This window comes from Diospyros lotus, chromosome 10, assembly GCF_014633365.1.
Source record: "Diospyros lotus cultivar Yz01 chromosome 10, ASM1463336v1, whole genome shotgun sequence".
Classification (NCBI taxonomy): domain Eukaryota; kingdom Viridiplantae; phylum Streptophyta; class Magnoliopsida; order Ericales; family Ebenaceae; genus Diospyros; species Diospyros lotus.
In genome coordinates, this window is record NC_068347.1 from 34,054,277 (window position 1) to 34,072,301 (window position 18,025).

At 36.8% G+C, this 18,025-nt stretch overlaps 2 protein-coding genes across 3 annotated transcripts; one reads left to right on the forward strand and one right to left on the reverse strand.

Moving 5' to 3' along the window:
• The first annotated feature begins 1,999 nt into the window (after positions 1-1,999).
• LOC127812039 (uncharacterized) lies at positions 2,000-7,496 on the forward strand. 2 transcript variants are annotated; one of them, XM_052352314.1, is made up of 5 exons: positions 2,000-2,319; positions 2,694-2,888; positions 2,986-3,198; positions 3,563-6,103; positions 6,507-7,496. In XM_052352314.1, the coding sequence occupies exons 1-5, from the start codon at positions 2,280-2,282 to the stop codon at positions 7,193-7,195; spliced, it is 3,678 nt and encodes a 1,225-aa protein (XP_052208274.1). In that variant the 5' UTR covers positions 2,000-2,279; the 3' UTR covers positions 7,196-7,496. The 2 variants fall into 2 exon arrangements, with proteins under 2 accessions (XP_052208274.1, XP_052208272.1); XM_052352312.1 differs by having other exon boundaries at positions 2,003-2,319; positions 3,533-6,103.
• Positions 4,837-17,027, reverse strand: LOC127812038 (protein PUTATIVE RECOMBINATION INITIATION DEFECT 1). The gene is made up of 9 exons (XM_052352311.1): positions 16,384-17,027; positions 15,368-15,477; positions 15,096-15,271; positions 14,159-14,470; positions 12,765-13,725; positions 11,971-12,679; positions 11,614-11,894; positions 10,874-11,540; positions 4,837-9,044 (listed from the first exon to the last, which is right to left on the reverse strand). The coding sequence occupies exons 1-9, from the start codon at positions 16,858-16,860 to the stop codon at positions 8,808-8,810; spliced, it is 3,930 nt and encodes a 1,309-aa protein (XP_052208271.1). The 5' UTR covers positions 16,861-17,027; the 3' UTR covers positions 4,837-8,807.
• Positions 17,028-18,025: the final 998 nt, after the last annotated feature.

Below are 18,025 nucleotides of genomic sequence, written 5' to 3' on the forward strand. Positions count from 1 at the left end.
TCAATTTTTATAATTTATCAATTTTTTTTAACACCCTATCCAAAACTACCTTTCAAATAGACAATCTAAGAAGACCTGTCTATTTTTAGGAGACAGAAGTGTAGTTACAATCTCTGGGAGATTATGGTATTTTGGATTTTGATAATTCTGATATTTTTTTTTAACTCAAAAATTATTTTAAACTTTTTTTTAAATCTTTTGATAGGCGTTTACTTATAATACATTAATTATTAAAAAATAATTAATATAATTTTATATCTTGATAATATATAAATACACAGGTATCATAAAATAAAATAAAAAAATCAAGTGAAACATTGCCTAATTTGTCAGCTCCATAAATGCATAGTACGGACGCCAGACAAACACAAGTCGTCGAGCAGAGCACGTGCCCTGTAGCTATTGGTTAATGTGTACCATTGAAAAGCGACGGGACTTTGCTGCATGTGTTGGTAGGTTGTACCTTCAATTATTTATTTATTTTAAAAAAATAAGCGTGCTAATATTGGAGGATATATTATATATTATATATTATAGAGTTATGTTAAAAAGGCGAAACAACTTTATAGAAAAATTTATAAAATATGATCGAAAAGATCAAAATATCCTTATCTCAAATACAAAATTTCAAAATGGATGCCACTGTCAGCCCTTGCCTCTCTCTTCTCTCGCTTCTCCTATGGCTATGTGACCTCCAACTGTCGCGCCTCATCTCGCATCGCCGCATCGTCTTGCCACCAGCATCGTCGCTTTGCCGCATCCAGTGACAAGCAACGAGGCGAGACAATCGCGTAGTCATGGGAGAAGCGAGAGAAGAGAAAGGCGAGGACTGGACGTGCGACCATGGGAGAAGGAGAAGAGCATAGAGACGAAGGCTGGAATGAGGACAATTTAGTCTTTTTGCCCCTTTTCGATAATCTCATCGGTCATGCTCTCTGGGTTTTCAGATTTATCTTATATTATATAACATCAATGGTGTTTTTGATATGACAGAAAGAGCGTATATATAAGACGCAAAGTTCTTATATGATATATAATTAATGTATTATTTCAGAATATTGGAGGATATATTATATTTCTTAGCATAGATAAACTGAAATAATTAAATTGAAATAATTATTTATACACTATCCAATAATACTCTATGTGATATTAACAATGTCTTAAAAATCATAAAATACTAATATTTTATGTCCAAATAACATCTTTCAAATTAAAAATGTTACTGGCACACTGTTGAGTAACACTTGACATGACATTAATAGTAAGACACATTTTTTGAATGTACGACACAACATTATTTCGTATAATATAAAGTGTTAGTATTTTGTTTTGAAATAACACATTTAATATGGAAAATGTGTGGATTAGTTTTTATTAAAATCATAAATCCAAAATGTCAAATATTTGAATTTTCTTCGAGAGTGGTAGGTGGTCACATTTATGGAAGATGGATTGTGAAAAATTAAATAATGGTAGATATGGCAATAAACTTATAATTTCCCAACCTAAATTAGGCCCATAAGGATAGAAATTATTTAATTAATTTAATTATATAATAATATATTATTTATATTATACATCACATATTTTATATTACACAAAATTTTTTAAGAGAGATTCATAAATAATATTTATTTTTTTTCTTCATTATTCAATTGCATAATGACATGTATCTCTCCTTTTTAGCGGGTGTCATGAGTTTATGTCACTCTATTTTCTTTTTTCGCTAAAAAAGTTATCCATTTCTCAAATATTCTTATATTTAATTTAAAAAATCTCAAATCGATCATTACCCAAAATAACACCATTCCAATCATTATCCAACATAAAGTCATAAAAAGAATAAGCTCGTTAGACATCTCACTCGTCTGTTTAGAGTTCATATATTACATAAATAGTACAACTTCTAAAAGACAAAATCCTCATTATTCTCACCGTCACTCTGTCTCACGAGAATCACACCTTCGATGTTGGGAATTCCACTTAGATACCCATAAAAAAGATGGAATTTTCGTCCGCTTTGTGGTAGTTTCATGGTAGAAGCATTGTCGGGTTGACGTGCTACCTGGCGCAGGGGATATCTACCAATTCTAACATGCGCACATGCGTCACCAGTTCATCTCTCTCTGCTCTCTCTCTCTCCGCGATCGGACTTCTGTCTTGTTCTCTCTCCGACCCAAAGAAAGGCCTTTCAACCCTAATTAATATCCCGTCTCTCTTCGCTGCGCCTACTCTCTCTGCATCTTTGCTTCTTCTGTTGCTTCCGGTTCAGTGTGATGGATGGTCAGGATCACAGGAAGACTAGTCCCAGTTCAGGTTTGTGTAGCTTTCCCATCTTCTTCTCAACTTTCTTGAATCGGGTTCTTGATCTTCTGAGATTTTAGCTCATTTTATTTGTGGGTTTACCTGTTGATGGACTCTCTTGTTCATGGGTTACTTTCCTTCTTTGGGTCGTTTCTTATTTGGGATTCTTGATTCTGTACAAAAATGTTGCAATTCTCTGATGAATATTGTGTATGTTCAAGTACACATAATATTGTACAATCTCTAGGTTCCTAGTTTAGTATAGATCTTGACCTGGAGTACTGTTCTCAATGCCTGGACCTCTAATCTTGGCTTTTGTTTATTTCTGGGTTTTCTTTTGCCTTCTTGTGGGAAAGTTTAAATTGAGTCTTTTCCTGCCATTGCAGGCCATGAGAACCAGGAGGTTCATCTGTGCCACAAATGTGGTTGGCCCTTCCCAAATCCACACCCAAGTGCCAAGCACAGAAGGGCTCACAAGAGGATCTGTGGAACCGTTGAGGGTTATAAGCTGATCGACCCGGGACAGCATGCTAATTCGGGTGTTTCTGATGATGAACATGATGATGATCCACTAACCCCAAGTGAGAAACCTAATTCTGAATGGATGCATTACATGGATGTTAATTGGTTTCTTGTAATTGTTGGTTGACTTGGTAAATGGTTTTTCATGACTGTCAGGCCCGAAAACTGGGAAGAAGACTGGCGACAATGAGATTGTTACTGTTGGATTTGCTGAGAGATCAAATAGATCAGAAGATGATGTGTTTTCAGATGCTGTTACTGAATTTTCGGATGGTGGGTTCACATCAGTGAGCGAAGGTAGATTAGAATGTGCCACGGTATCAGATAAGAATGAGGAAAAAGTTACAAAGGCTGATGATGCAACTGCCGGTATGGATTTAGACTTAGTCCAGTTACCTAGACATTTCTTGATGTTAACTACTCAATGGACATGAAAATCATTAATATCTCTTGATGGATATATGAAGAATTTTTCAGTTAGATGTTGCTACTTGTTATCTTTGGTAGAATGGAAAAAACATAAGATCAAAAAGAATTATGACAGTGTCCTAATTGGTTGAATTGATAGATGCAAAAAGCACATGAAAATAAGAATTAGGACCATGATCTATAGCTTGACAAAGGCAATACCTTTAACAATCTTGAAGGCATCACTTTGTCGAAATTATTTTCATAGTCCTGGTTCCCATGATTTTCTATGCAGATGTAGTTCACCTAACAATCACTCCAACAGATAGAAGCAGCCAAATGCACAAGCCCAAGGCTATCGAAACTCCATTGAACCTGCTGGAGACCACCACATCCTCTGAAAGTATTGTCTCGGGCTCTAATTATGAGCCAGTGTTAAGCTCTGATAATAGCACTGAGGAACTTGTTGTTGGCCTGCGTAAAGCGACTGATTCAGCAAGTGATTTGCCCCCTAACAGTCCTGGAACATTTATAAATGCTCCAAGAGAGTACGTGAAGGCTGATGCTGGTGATTTGATGCAATATTCAACCAGTGGTGTTGAACAGGAGACTAATATAGAGGAGAATGAAGAACATAGTACCAAAATAACTCCGTCTGATGTTGCAGAAACACCCAGCGAAATTCCCATCAATGCTGGAACATTTATCTATGCACCAGGAGAGCATGTGAAGGCTAATGTCGGTGATTTGATGCAATATCGGGGCAGTGGTGTTGAACAGGAGACTAATATAGAGGAAAATGAAGAAAGTAGCGTCAAAGAAGCTTTGTCTTATGTTGCAGTAACACCCAGCAGAATTGCAAGTGAATCATCCGAGGTCATTTCCAATTTTGGGGTAATGGATCCAAAAACTTTAGATTCTGGAAGTGCAGACCGAGTTGGGGAATCAAAGGAAGAACATCATGAATCAGGACTCACATTGTCTCTACACAATCTGTCACCTGAAGTTCAATCTTTGAAATTAATTGAGACCTTGGCTAGTAATGCTGAACTTGAACCAGATTGTGCACAGGCTATGGATGTCATTAGCTGTGTTAATTCAGATGAAGATCCGAAAGACAATGAAGCAGTAAAAGGAAACCTTCCTGCAACTGTTGAGTCTTGTGAAATAATTGAACCCGTGATCAATACTGATAGAAGTACTGTCCACGAAGAGAACTGCTCTAGCTTCCATTCAAGTATGTTGGGTGCAAGCAGTGAAAATTGCACATTCAATGCTACAGGAGCCCCACAGTCAAAAACCTGGAATGGGACACAGGAAATTCAAACAGATTTTTGTATTCAAGAGCAGCATCCTCGTGATTCTGGCAATGGTTTGTCTTCAGTTACTTCCAAGGATGATAAAGTGATTCATACAACCAACTTAAGTACTGGTAATGGCGCTGATGATCCTAATGATAAAGCTAAAAAATGTGATACAGATGTTCCAGACAGCAAAGAAGTTACTGAGGAAGAACCATCAACAAATATAAAAGCAGCTTCTGAGTCGGCAGAAAACCGTTCGGCAGTGGAAGCCGGCATACTTGGGGCTGGTAATAACAGTGGCCGTGATATGGCTATAACTGGAACTTCTGATTTAAGTGGGAATGAAGATAGAGATGTGGCTCTTGGGGTAAAACCTGAAATGAGCTCAGAAATGACTCTTCTATCCACATGTAGACTCTCTGAACCCAAAGCTGCTGAAGATGAAGGAATGGACAAAGTTGTGAGCAACCTCCAAGAAAATGAAACTGCCACTTATGTTGTTTTAGATTCAAGTGAAGTAGTGGGCCCTAATTCTAGCAACAAGGAAGTCGCGGTGCCAACTCATTCTGGCTCACAAAATTGTGAGACCGAAGATTCTCAAGAAGCCACTAAAGAACCCAACCTCAGTAGTAAGAATGAGGTGCTGGTGGGGATGTTTGATGCCTCCCGTAGTGCTGTCAAATTAAGTCATGATGGTGATGCTATAACATCACAGGGAATTCCAGAAAACCCAGCAGAGCATTCGGCCGAGGATTCTCAAGAAGCCACTAAAGAATCCAACCTCAGTAGTAAGACTGAAGTGTTGGTTGGGAATTTTGATGCCTCCCATACCGCTGCCAGATTAAATCATGATGGTGATGCTAAAATAATTCCAGAAAACCCATCAGAGAATTCGGCCGAGGATTCTCAAGAAGCCACTAAAGAATCCAACCTCAGTAGTAAGAGTGAAGTGCTGGTGGGGATTTTTTATCCCTCCCGTAGTGCTGTCAAATTAAATCATGATGGTGATGCTAAAATAATTCCAGAAAACCCATCAGAGCTTTCGGCCAAGGATTCTCAGGGAGCCACTAAAGAATCCAACTTCAGTAGTAAGAACGAACTGCTGGTGGGGATTTTTGATCCCTCCCGTAGTGCTGTGAAATTAAATCATGATGGTGATGCTAAAATGTCACGGGGAATTCCAGAAAACCATCCAGAGCAATCGGCCGAGGATTCTCAAGAAGCCACTAAAGAACCCAACCTCAGTAGTAAGAATGAAGTGCTGGTGGGGATTTTTGATGCCTCCCGTACTGCTGCTGTCAAATTAAATCATCGTGGTGATGCTAAAATATCACAGGGAATTCCAGAAAACCCATCAGAGCAATCTGCCACGGAGTCTGAATCTGCTGAGAAAAATTATACTGCAGTTGAAGGTGGCCAAATCGGAGACAGTAATATGGTGCATCTGCAAGAGGAAGGCGATGAGAATCCCACTAAACCAAATGAAGTTACTGCAGTTGCTGTTTCCATCGATTCAAATAGCCAAACTGATGGTTTGGGAGGCAGCTGGGGTTCTGTTTCAGGTACAATTGCATTTTTATTTAGATTGGAAAATCAGCAGTCAGGATCCTTCTCACAAAATGACATTTTTAATGGCCTTCACACGGTACTGGATTTTTCATTGCAAACAGGAAATAGATTTGGGTAATATCATTTGAGCATGCAATTACACCTTGGGCACCCCTGCACCTAACTGTATTAATTTGTGTTGGTTTTGGTTCTTCTTCTCAGCTTTAATTATGTAGCCCTCCTCCCCATCATTTTCCTTCCTTTTGGATCAAGGGTCGTACTCTCCATTTGGGCATCAGCATTTTTGTTTTAATTCATGTCAGAAAGGAATAATACTTATACAGAAGTCCAACATGGTCGTGTTAATGGATTGAGATGCGTTTTAACTTGTGTTTGTTTGGTTGTTCTTGATGAAAGGTCCAATAGTTTCCACGCAATCAGATGCAACAGCGGTGAATGCTGAATATTCACCGCCAACTGATTCTCAGGCACTGGAACAATCAGTGACGGTAAACTTGCAGAAGCCCCAAGCTTCTTCTGCCGGACACCATTCTAGCAAATCAGATGTTTTTGATCCCCCGTCTTTCATGACATTGATAGAAGCTGAAAGTAGGGTTGATCAGGAATCTCCTTCTGACATAGTCATGGAACCGGATGCTCAACAGCCAAAATCTGATCCTCTACAAACTGCATGGTTCCCATCTCTTACCGATGTTGTCAATGAGTCGCAAGGAAGAAAGAAAAATGAAGAGATCATTGCCAAGGTAACAAACTGGACTACAGGGAAGCAACACACCCCTTTGCAGTCCCTTCTGGGCGAAGCTGAAACGCCAACCATGGTAAAGAAAGATGAGAACACTACAAAAAATGTTGAATCACCAGCTAGGAAGAAAGATGAAAAGCCCACAAAAAACCATCAGAACTTGGCCAAAACAGTGAGTTCACTTCAGGGTTCTGAAGAACCAGCCAAACCATCTGCCAAGAGTGGGGTGACAGCGGAATGGAATTCTCCGGCAAGGTATCCTAATGACCGCAAGAAAGATAAGAGGAAAGTCAAGGGGAGACCATATTGGGTACCATTTGTCTGCTGCTCTTCAATACCTTAGAAGCTGTAGGTTTTTACTATCTCTGTGGACATAATATTGAGGGATGAGAAGAAAGAAACCCGCCAGTTCTACTGAAAAGTGAGTTGAGTGAACTTTGGTCACTGTATATTATGCTGCAAAATGCTTGTCTGCTAGTTTACCAGTAACTGTACCATTTATGCTCTCTAGACTTTGCTTATTGCATAGTGTCTTGTATAGGTTTGCTCTAATACTACGGTTAGTTGATAGCAGCAGTTAGATTATGACTTGATTAATAAATATGGTAGCAGCTGATTGAAGTGCATGCTCCCCAGTTCATGTCTTTACCTGAAGTCCGCCACTCAGTGAGCCCAGAGACCAGTGAAGCTATCCAAGGCCGAAGTACATACCATAAAGCCATTCTGTGAAATGGCCAAGAATTGTGATTTGGGGAGATTCTTGATATTCTTGAAAAGGTGGTAATTCTGTTAACTTCTATTTTCCAACTTATACTTGACGCGAGACAGAAGGAAAAAATGTTGGAAGTATAAATGAAAGAGAAGAGATTAAGAAAAAGAAGCAGAAACTTGGGAAGAACAAGAAAGAAAAAAAGAGAAAGATTGGCCAAGAGAAATTCAATATCAAGAATAAAATAAAAGAGTACATCTTAAGCCTTATTTATAGCCAAAACTAAACCTATCTATAGTTGATTAGGAATCTCAATTTTAATATGATTCTAATCCAAATCTTATCATATCTACAGTTAATCTAAAAATGGAAACAGATCAAAATGACAAGATAATAAAATAAATCTTAATCCAAAACTAAATCTACTCTTTAAAACCAAAATAGGAAAGAATAGCAAAATATGATTTTAATATCTAAATCAAATATAACTCTTATCATCTAAATGATAATGATAGATCAAAACAAGATAAATCAATCCCTATCAATACTAACACCGGTTAACACATGGTTAAAAGAGAGTGGCTAATAATTTCATTTAATATAATGGAAAAGGCTAACTCTCTGGCTGGTAGAACTAAGTAATATATTTAAGATTTTTCCAATAGTTTACCACTGTAGGACTGAATTATGACAAATTGAGTGGCGCCTTCATCAATCTTGATATCTCATATCTAATAAATTTGATTGAGGTTAGTCTCAACATTCTCTTGGCCTTCACCTGCTCCATAGTGATGTTAGGTTATCTTTGCTTCTAATACCATTTATAACACTAAGGGCTCTCCCTTAAAAGTGTTTTGACTTATTTATTAGCTCTTGAAGATCAAGTAAAATATTTAAAATCTCTCCAGAAAACTACCTTAAGGATCAAGTAATATATTTTACCAACTAGAAATAGTTGCATAAGATCAATAGAGAATGAAGAGAAGGACAAGAACAATCTTTCCACGGCAAGTACAAAACAGAATGAGAATTATGATCTGATTGTATGCCATGTTATTAATGAATTGAACTTGTGTCATGTGAAGTCAATTCTCCAACCAGGTAGCTAGAGAGTTGGTTTGAATTGAATCTGATGGATATATACATGACTAAGTACACAATTTTAATTGAAAGGTGGCACTCATCTTTTGAATTCAACCATGAGAACCAGGGCCTTGCTTGTAAAAGTTATCTCAAAGAACTCCACTTAGCTGCTATCTTCTTCCATCAAACTTTTAGAAAACAGTTCTATTTCTTCTAACAATCTATTTCTATTTGGTAATCCATTAGATTCTGTACCTATAAATGAATGGGATGACATGATTCTAACAAGAACCTGACGTACTTCTCCTGTATCACCTGGGATGGCAGCAACCTCCTTATCCATATCCTCCTGCCCTTTGGTATCATGAACATCATTTGTGTACAGGTATTTCCTGCATGCCTGCAATATGAAAGAATGTTGGGAAAAATCATCACAAACACAGAAAATAAATTCTGTGATATGCCTACATCCATGGGTGGGGGAGCAAAATTCCACTATGAAAATAAAGAGAGATACAGAGAACATAGGACTCTTCACTCTCAATTCAAAACCCCAGTACACCAAGCCTCACACAAATCTCACTGAGATAAAAACTACATAATAAATACACAAAAATAAGTATTTATAGAGAAGGAATAGGTCAGAAATCCTAATCTCACTGAGCTTAGGATTGGTTTTCGTTGGAAAAATTGGGAAGATGAGATGGCCAGGGTTGTTAGGATATGTCAAAGTTAAAAGGAGATAAGAGATAAAGGATAAAGCTTGGTTTGTGATCAGGTTGTGAGGATAAGAGATGAAAAGATAAAGCACCAAGAAAGAAAGAGATCACACAGATAATCCTATCAGAAAAATTCAAGTTCAAAGTCGTTTGATTTCACGTATCATGTATCCCTGTATTTAGGAAGATATTAGATTTACTCATGTATAAATACCCCACTTGAGATCAAGGAATGGCAGGAAAACAGTCCTCATTTTATTCAAATCTCATCCCTACTTGTTCTAAGCTCTCGGGTACAACATTTACAGGTACCTGAGCACATCCTTTTCAACATCAGATTAGTTTTGTTTAGTTTTCAATATCTTGTCATAATGAATACACACAATTTGAATACAACTCAAACTCTACAACAAAGAATACAAGCTTCAGAGTCAAAACTACTGCAAACTTTTTCAGAAAAATCAAGGATGGAATTTTGTTACTTTTAAATTACAGAGTAAGAGCAGTGAAAAGAGATTAAAATATTATTATAGAGGATGTATTTTACTATTGGCTAAAATTCACTAAACCTTTTGACATTATTTTCCAGCCAAAAAATTAAATTTACATGACAGAAAAAGAAAAATGGCCATAGTGCTCCAATTAATCTTAAAGAATTGCACACAATTCTATTTTTACAAATCAGTTAAATATGGAAATACCAAACTTATCCCTATGGAGGAAAGTGGCACCAATTTAATGATTTGAGAGGGAAAAATAAAGAAAAGTGGAAAATGTAACCATTAACAGCAATCAATTCCTAAACCCAAGCAAAATCCCAATTTATCTCCAAAGAATCACAAAAACCAATCAGTCTATAACTTAAGTAGAATCCAATTTATCTTTGAATCACAGAAGCAAATTAACTTGTTTAATATTTCTTATTTGGTTTTAGGGACAATTCATTGGCTACATTTTGGACTTTGGTTGGGGCTTAGCATGCTATGGATTGTCTATTCTATACAGCTGAAATATAGGACTTGTTGAGAGTTCCTCTATTTGGTCCTCTTTTGCTACTTCAATTTTGGAATTATGAATTGGATTTATAGAGATACAATGCAGAAGTTGTTGCATAACTTGTGTTGCTGTTTCTTAAGGGCATCCATGTGCGGACCTTTCTGAGGTATTAATTCTTGGTTATGGTTGATTCTACCAATGGTCAATTTAGGGAAGACATTTGAAGAGTCCAAATTTTTGGATTCAACCCACAAACAACTGGAAGTGGCCAAAAAATGATGTCAAAGAGAGTTCTCATTCAAAAATATAACTATAAAGGGGTTAAATATTCTAAATTATAAATTTTATGGGAATTTAGTGGTATTTGAACCTTTACTATATTTATCAACTTAATGCTGAACAAAAGCCGTTTCAGTTTAGTTTATGACTTTATTGCCCCCTAAAGACTTGTGTGACAACCTAGAAAATGTAATTCAACAGAAGGGCATGAAACAGAGCCACAACAAAATGTCACCTGGAACAGCCGATTGAGATTAGCAATGTGTTGAGGTTTGATGTAGCCAGCATTCATTAACTCTCGGAATAAGAGCACAATCTCAGTGCTTACATTGCTTGCTGAAAGGTTCTCAACTATACCACGCACAGAGATATCATTGAAAACAGAAATCATCCAGTCGGGAACCTTTTTCTGTTTCAACAATGCGACTGCCACATAAACGGCAGGTTTGTGATGAATCATAAATGACTCTGATGCCAAAGATGGAACTGCCAATGACATTGCCAACTCTTCAACAATCAGCCTGCACCAGTTATTTCTTCGATTGGCTAGTAATTCCATGTCCAGCTTTTCCCAGCCCAGAATAATCGATAAACAGAGGCTACAATTCATGGCCACTCTTATATCACTGCAGAAAACTAGGCCCTCTAATGCAGCCGTTACAGACAATAGGTGTTGCGGGCTATCATTTATCTTATCTGATTTTTCATTTTCCTGGTCTGATATTCTGGTAAACAGTTCCAAGAGGCAACATGAAGCAACCACCTTGATCATAGTAGAACCAAAATGCATCAACCTGCATAAGTCGTGGCAATGAATGCTAACAAATGATAGTGGCTGCTTCCCATTATCTTGGTCAAGTAAAATTTTCAAGTCCACAGACCCTGGAAGAACAGCATGTATGCTGATGCAACAACAATGTTAGATCTCGAATTGCTGGGTATTAGATATATAAATTAATTAGTGGATGTCCTTACCTTTGCAATGAGAAAAAGTTTAGCAGGAGCACCAATAATAGAATTTCACCAGTTTTTGTTCCTTCATCGCAATCGAGTAAAGCAGGTCCCCTTGAACAGGCTACATGGATTGTGTTGTTCATTATCGAGACCAATGAACTGCTTAAAAGTATAGATTTTGAAGTTTCTACCAGTGCTTTATTGGTGGAATGGTGCAACATTAAGCAAAGAATGCCAATTGTTATGGAACTTTCTTCAGTCCAACTGTCTGCAGCAACTCTGGGGACTAGGTATTCTATCAACTACAGAAACATAAGGTGAATCAAACAAACGAATATCCCAGACTAGTATGAAACTTCAATATAGTGGAATAATTACCTCTATTGTGATAGCTAGCCAAGCTTCATTATCAGACAGTGATGCAGAATTTACTAAATGCAGAATGCAGAAAGTAAGCTGACAGGTGACCATAAAAGCTTGAGAAGAAGAATGCCTTGACTGATAACACAGACTCCGGATACCACTGCCTATCCCATGCAAGCATAACTGATCTGAAGCAGCAGGAAATTTGTCTACCATTACTGCCATTGCACTGACTACTGAAACAATGTCATCCTCTTCATGTTCTTCTAAGAGCTCTTTCAGTAGACATACCAATAATCTAGCTGCAAAGTTATCTTCCAATGCTACTAACTCTGCTATAGCATGTACATCTATCTTTTGGCTACTGCCTCCATACATGATGAAGCGATTTCCATATGAGCTATTGCACCTGCATAACTCCAGGATCTGGTTAGATAACAGCTTACAGATTTTCTCTTGTTGAAACAACCATTTCAATGATATTGGGTGAATTCTCATGGCAACCAAATCCCATACTTTTTCTGCCATCAGATGGAACAGAATATGTTCGGCCTCCAGGCTGTAGGATATTTGGTAACTCATCTTCGCAAGACCTCTATACAAGCCATAAAGATTAACCAAAAGCTCCATAGGCACTGGCTCAACAGCACCACATAAGATTCCACTGCTGTTAACTAGAATATATTGCTCGAGAGAAGCTAAAACCAGTTTCTCATCTGCAAGCCTGAGTGAGGAAGAAATCAGTGAAGAAAAGGCAGATAAAACTAAACATCAATTGCATGAAGTTAAAGAAGTGAGAAAAAGGTTACCCGTCATCGTGTAATGAGCTGGTGTACAATATCAGCAAAACCGCAGATTGACAGGAAAGCAGTTCTAAATTCCTGTAGCTCTTTTGCCCTAGAAGGAACAGCAGATCAACAGGATCAGATGGCAGATGGGAAGCGGCATCTCTAATTGGTTGCCCAAAGTTATTTCCCTGAATCACATCCACTATTGAACTGAACATCAGATAAACTCTCAATTTCATCATCTCTGTTGGAAATAAACCCAAACATCCAAATGAAAAACTGAACCAGGAAGATGAAACCAGAAAGTTTGCAAATTCTGTGGCCTGGACATCAGAATCATGAAGCAGTATAGAGTGAAAAGCTTCTAGTACACCAAGGACAACATCCTCCTCTATTTCATGTATGGCTGTCATAAACCAAGGCAATAAAGTTGTTTTACATATATTTACAATAGAGTTTTGCAGTTCTGTTTTAGTGCTGGTGGAATTTCCTTCATGACTATATGCATATGCCTCTTTCAGAAGGTAGAGGGAGTGCATAAGTTGGATGGAATTGTTTCTATGGTGACTCAAACAAGTGAGAATGGCATGTCTTGATGCATCCTGGACTGATGTTGAGAAATTTGGAGTTCCTTGAGAAGATGGTGATTTCATAATAGCTACAAGGATTAAGCAGGCCATAGAGAATGTCTCCGTGAGCATGCCCATCTCCCCATCAGTGTGCTTTTTAACCATCTGTGTCAAGATAAGACCTAATTCTTCAATGCAAGAGGGGGATACTAGCCCAGGGCAATTTGAAACATAGTTCCAAATGAGCTTTAGTGTCTGCGTTTGGACAGGATGATAAGGAACTTCAGCTACATAATCCAGAGAAGGAACCAGAGTTGAAAATCCAATAGTGAGCCTTTGTCCAAACATTTGATCAGCTGTTGATAGAAGGTCAAGAACCTGAAGGCAAGACGTCAGAACAGGATCTCGGTACCCTGTAAATTTACAGTCAAAAGGTCACTCTCAACAAAAACTGGAATTGGTGGAATCCATATTTTTTATAGATGATAAGTTGAACCCATATAATGGGATAAAGACTTGGTATGCCGCTATTGTGTAAGAACTGAAGGTTTGTTTTTGATAAAATCATAAACCATGCAAAAGTTTTGGTGCAGTAGACATGAATGGATGATACTAAATCGTCCAATAATTTGATTACATAACATGATCAATTATTGTGATTCATTCTTCATTCTTGGATTACTAAAAAAATTGCAATAATTAGTTCAAGAAGACCAAAATAATATCCAGATAAGAACCACCAAATTTTGCAAAGTTTTATGATGAACCCTATATGAAAGACCATTTTTCAAACTGAAGGTCTATATTAGTTGCTAGTGGTACCCCTTGTTTATTGGTGATGTTTACCTGACAATCTCAGTATTTCAAATACGTAATCAGCAATATTTTCTTCCACAAATTCTCGGATTTCATTCCCTGAACCACCTCCCTGGGACAGATAGAGAAAGATTAAATCCAATGTGCTGACTTGCACTTCAGTGTCTGAAGATAGTAATGGGGCTTTGACAGCCTCAGCAAATAACATGTTCAGAGGAGGACCATCAACTACATGTTCTGCTGTTTGCATGAAGTTGTCAGCTTCACAAGAATTCTTGTAACTCAAATCAATAGCACAGGCAATCTGAAAGAACCCCCTTTGAACCAACACTGTCAAAAGCGCTACATAGGTGGAAATGAATTACAAATTAGCCCATAGAAAATGATAAAATGAAAAGGAGGATGTGCAGAGTAAATTATGCAGCTTCTAAATCAGGTCAGAGAAATTGCAAGTCAGACAGACATGAGTGTGTGCCCATGCTGTGTCAGAGTGAACTACAGATGGATGCACACTTCAAATCTCAACTCTGTACTTGAGCCCAAATTTTTAGCAGTACTAAAAGGGATAGAACAGTAGGTAGTATAACCATTGTGTAATTTAGAGTTTCATGGTATTTTGCTGCAATTTATGAAGCAAGAATCCTACTTAACAGTTAAAAATCCAGTTTCGAAATTCAGCTTACACCAAAATACACCTTGCCAAAGAATGCCGTAGCAACCATGAGTTCCCTTACTAGCCCAAAAGAAACCACAATATCCATGTTCAGGGAATTGTTACTGTTGCATTAATTTTCAGTTGCCACTTTAACTTAACACCAATATAAATATTGAGCCAACTGCACAACTATGGTGAATTTACATCATTCAAGACAAGCCTTAACATGTTAAACTCCTATTTCAGCTCCGCTTATTAGCAGAAAGTATTCTAGAAACAAGAGAAGGAAAATTCCAGAAAAAGTTGACAGACCTACACAATTCAAGCGAACATCATCACTTTGAGTCTTTGTTAGGATATCCAATGACAATTGCAAGAGCTTGGGACAAAAGGGACAGAAAATATCAGTTGCGCCCTCATCCTTGCATGCATACTGGAGGATGGATATTTTGTACAGAACAAAGAGGATCTCCCCTTGGATTTCATCACTGTACACAGTAAGTATGAAGAAGGCTTAAAAGGTTAAATATAAAATGCTGTATATAAGGAGATATCTAAGGCCAGAGTTTTACTCCAGCTGCTACCTTGGCAACTGAAGACCGGTCACAAGGTTTAAAGTTAGTGCATCTTTGTCTTTGATGTAGGAATAGAGGTTATTTTTCTGACAACCCAATAGAATGCCTAAGCAGTGAAGCTGCATTTGAAGAAAAATCAAAATAGATGTTACTTAGAATAGCAACAGTTCTCATTAAGCACATTGGCAATGTTAATTGGTAAGAAACCCGCTTATATGCAGCATCCAACCTTTAATCCCTAAAGAAGGTTTCTGGCTAAAAAGGGAAAATTTGCCTTCACAGAAATTACTAGTCTTTAAGTTACACACGGATGGGTTCAATTGATTGAGCACCAACATCTAGCAAACATCTAAAAGCCTGATCTGAATGAATTTTGCAGCATAAACACAAACATCCATGGAAAAGCAGTTGTATGTAGGATACTGCAGTTAAAAATTCAGTCATCCATATATTTCGTCAGAGATGGTATATTCCAAACCGCCAAATTGGAGCATATGCTTCTTTTGTCAAAATATGAGTGGATGCTACAAGTTTTCTTCTTTCTCTGTATTATTATTATTTTGTACAATCGTATGGCATAAACAAATTTTTGAACTACTTCTCCATGTCGTGATTTTTGTTTTAAAATATCTAGATATCAGGTAATTCAACAAATTAGTTACAAGAGAAGGTCCAAACCCAAAAATATCATTAGAGTATGTGAATAATAGAATAGAGAAACTCCATTGAAGTAAGCTTAGAAAATAGAACTGGCCAAGTACAAATAAACCCAGAAAAAATATGTTAATTCTTAGATAGTTTTACACTGTTTATTCACAAAACTTCTCCAAATTATGACATATATAGAAGTTATGCTTTTAAAATCTGAGTATATTCAATAACTGTGTTTTGGTTCGATTGCGTAGAAAGTGCCTACTATTACGTGTTTGTTTTTCTCATTGACCAAACCCGGAGACAAGGTGTTAGCTTTTTAAGATTTAAACTCGAATAAAGAAAACGTAACGGCAGAGGCAAGGAAACATTACCGCGAACACCTGCCGACGGCTCCAGGCCAAGGCACGGGACGAGAGCCGAGAAGCGATCCGAGCGGCGAACTCGCCGCAGAGAGAGCCACCGCAGGAATGGGAGAGCAAAGAGACGAGGTCAATGACTTGGGAGGCGAGGGGGTCGTCGTCGAAGGAGGAGAGGGCGTCGACGAGGGGGGAGACAAGGAAGTGAGGGTGGAAGGCGAGGAGGTCGCGGAGGAAAGCGGGCTGAGAGAGGGCGCGAGAGAGCTGGGAGAGGGCGTAGGAGACATGGACGACGGGAGAGCGAGGGTTGGAGATGAGGTTGGAGAGGCAGACCAGGCAGATGCAGCCGCCTTCTAGGGTTTGCAAATTGAGGGACGAGCGGTGGCCTTGCGCGCACGCTGATGGCGATGCTGCCGAGTCTCCATTGATCTCGTCTGGCTGTGATTCGATGGGTGGCTGGTAGCGGTGCCGTTCTTGCTCGTACAAGTACATTGCGCTTCGCGATCTCCGAGAGCTGTCAACTGCTGTCTACACAGAGAGAGAGTTGCAGAGAGCACGCGCAGGGAAGGGAAGGGAAGGGAAAGGAAGGGCATGGCGTTGCAGCGTTTAAATTTTGGCGCGAATTTTATTTATACTTTAACTATTAAATATTAATGAGATATAAACTTATATTTTTATTCTTATATTTTTATATAATTATTTAAAATTTTTATTATTTTAATTATACACTTCTAAATTTAGATGACATTCTCTTTACTTTTTAATTTTTAGTTTTAAATTTTAAATTTATTTTAAATTTTTTATTTTAATAATCTATTTTTATAATATTAAAAATACGTTTTTTATTTTAAAAATTATTTCTTAAAATAAAAAATTAGAAAACCCATTTTCTTTAAAATTTTAAAAATAATTTTTTAATAATATTTTATTCAATAAATTTAATTATTTGGTAAATTAAAAATATTTAATATTAATATATTATTAAAAATATTTATTTTTTTAAATTAATAAATTTTGTAATTTTTTTTATTATAATAATAAAATATAAACAAATAAATATGTTTTGAGTTTAAAAATTATTTTCAATAAAAACACTTCAAATAATTCTTTATTGTTTTAATTTTTTTTATAATTTTTTTTATTTTTAAAAACAGTAAAGAGAAAATATATTCATTATTTTATAAAATTAAAAATTAAAAATAACAAAAAAAACACAATCTATATTTCTAAATTAATTTTACTCATATATACTTTAACATTTTTTTATATGACATCATAAAATTTTTATTATTTTAATCACATCTAAATCAACATTTTCAAATTAATTTATCCCCTTTAAGATATAATTTTAATTTAGATAAGGCAAATATAATTAATTTTTTATTACTTAAGGTCAAATACAACCATATCATATTTTTTTTATTTTTCTCAAATTAAGTTATCCATCAATTTATTTGTTATGAAAAAAACATTAAGAATATAATGGACATAAAAGTAAGATGCCCACTGGCAACACTTGTAAAGGTCAGATGCCATTGGCACACTTTAAATGACCCCTATTTACTCATTTGAATGTTTATTTTAATAAGTTTTATTACCTATACCTCATTTTCATACTAATTCTCACTTCAAATAGATTAATTAGATCTCCCTGAAG

Excerpts from the sequence above, each read along its gene's own strand:
- LOC127812039 (XM_052352312.1), top strand. The coding sequence starts at position 2,280 with ATGGATGGTCAGGATCACAGGAAGACTAGTCCCAGTTCAG. Across the intron at positions 2,889-2,985 it reads TGATGATCCACTAACCCCAA|GCCCGAAAACTGGGAAGAAG; the intron begins GTGAGAAACCTA and ends CATGACTGTCAG. Across the intron at positions 3,199-3,532 it reads GGCTGATGATGCAACTGCCG|ATGTAGTTCACCTAACAATC; the intron begins GTATGGATTTAG and ends TTTTCTATGCAG.
- LOC127812038 (XM_052352311.1), bottom strand. The coding sequence starts at position 16,860 with ATGTACTTGTACGAGCAAGAACGGCACCGCTACCAGCCACCCATCGAA. Across the intron at positions 15,478-16,383 it reads GCCGTCGGCAGGTGTTCGCG|CTTCACTGCTTAGGCATTCT; the intron begins GTAATGTTTCCT and ends CTTCAAATGCAG. Across the intron at positions 12,680-12,764 it reads AGCTCATTACACGATGACGG|GCTTGCAGATGAGAAACTGG; the intron begins GTAACCTTTTTC and ends TTCCTCACTCAG.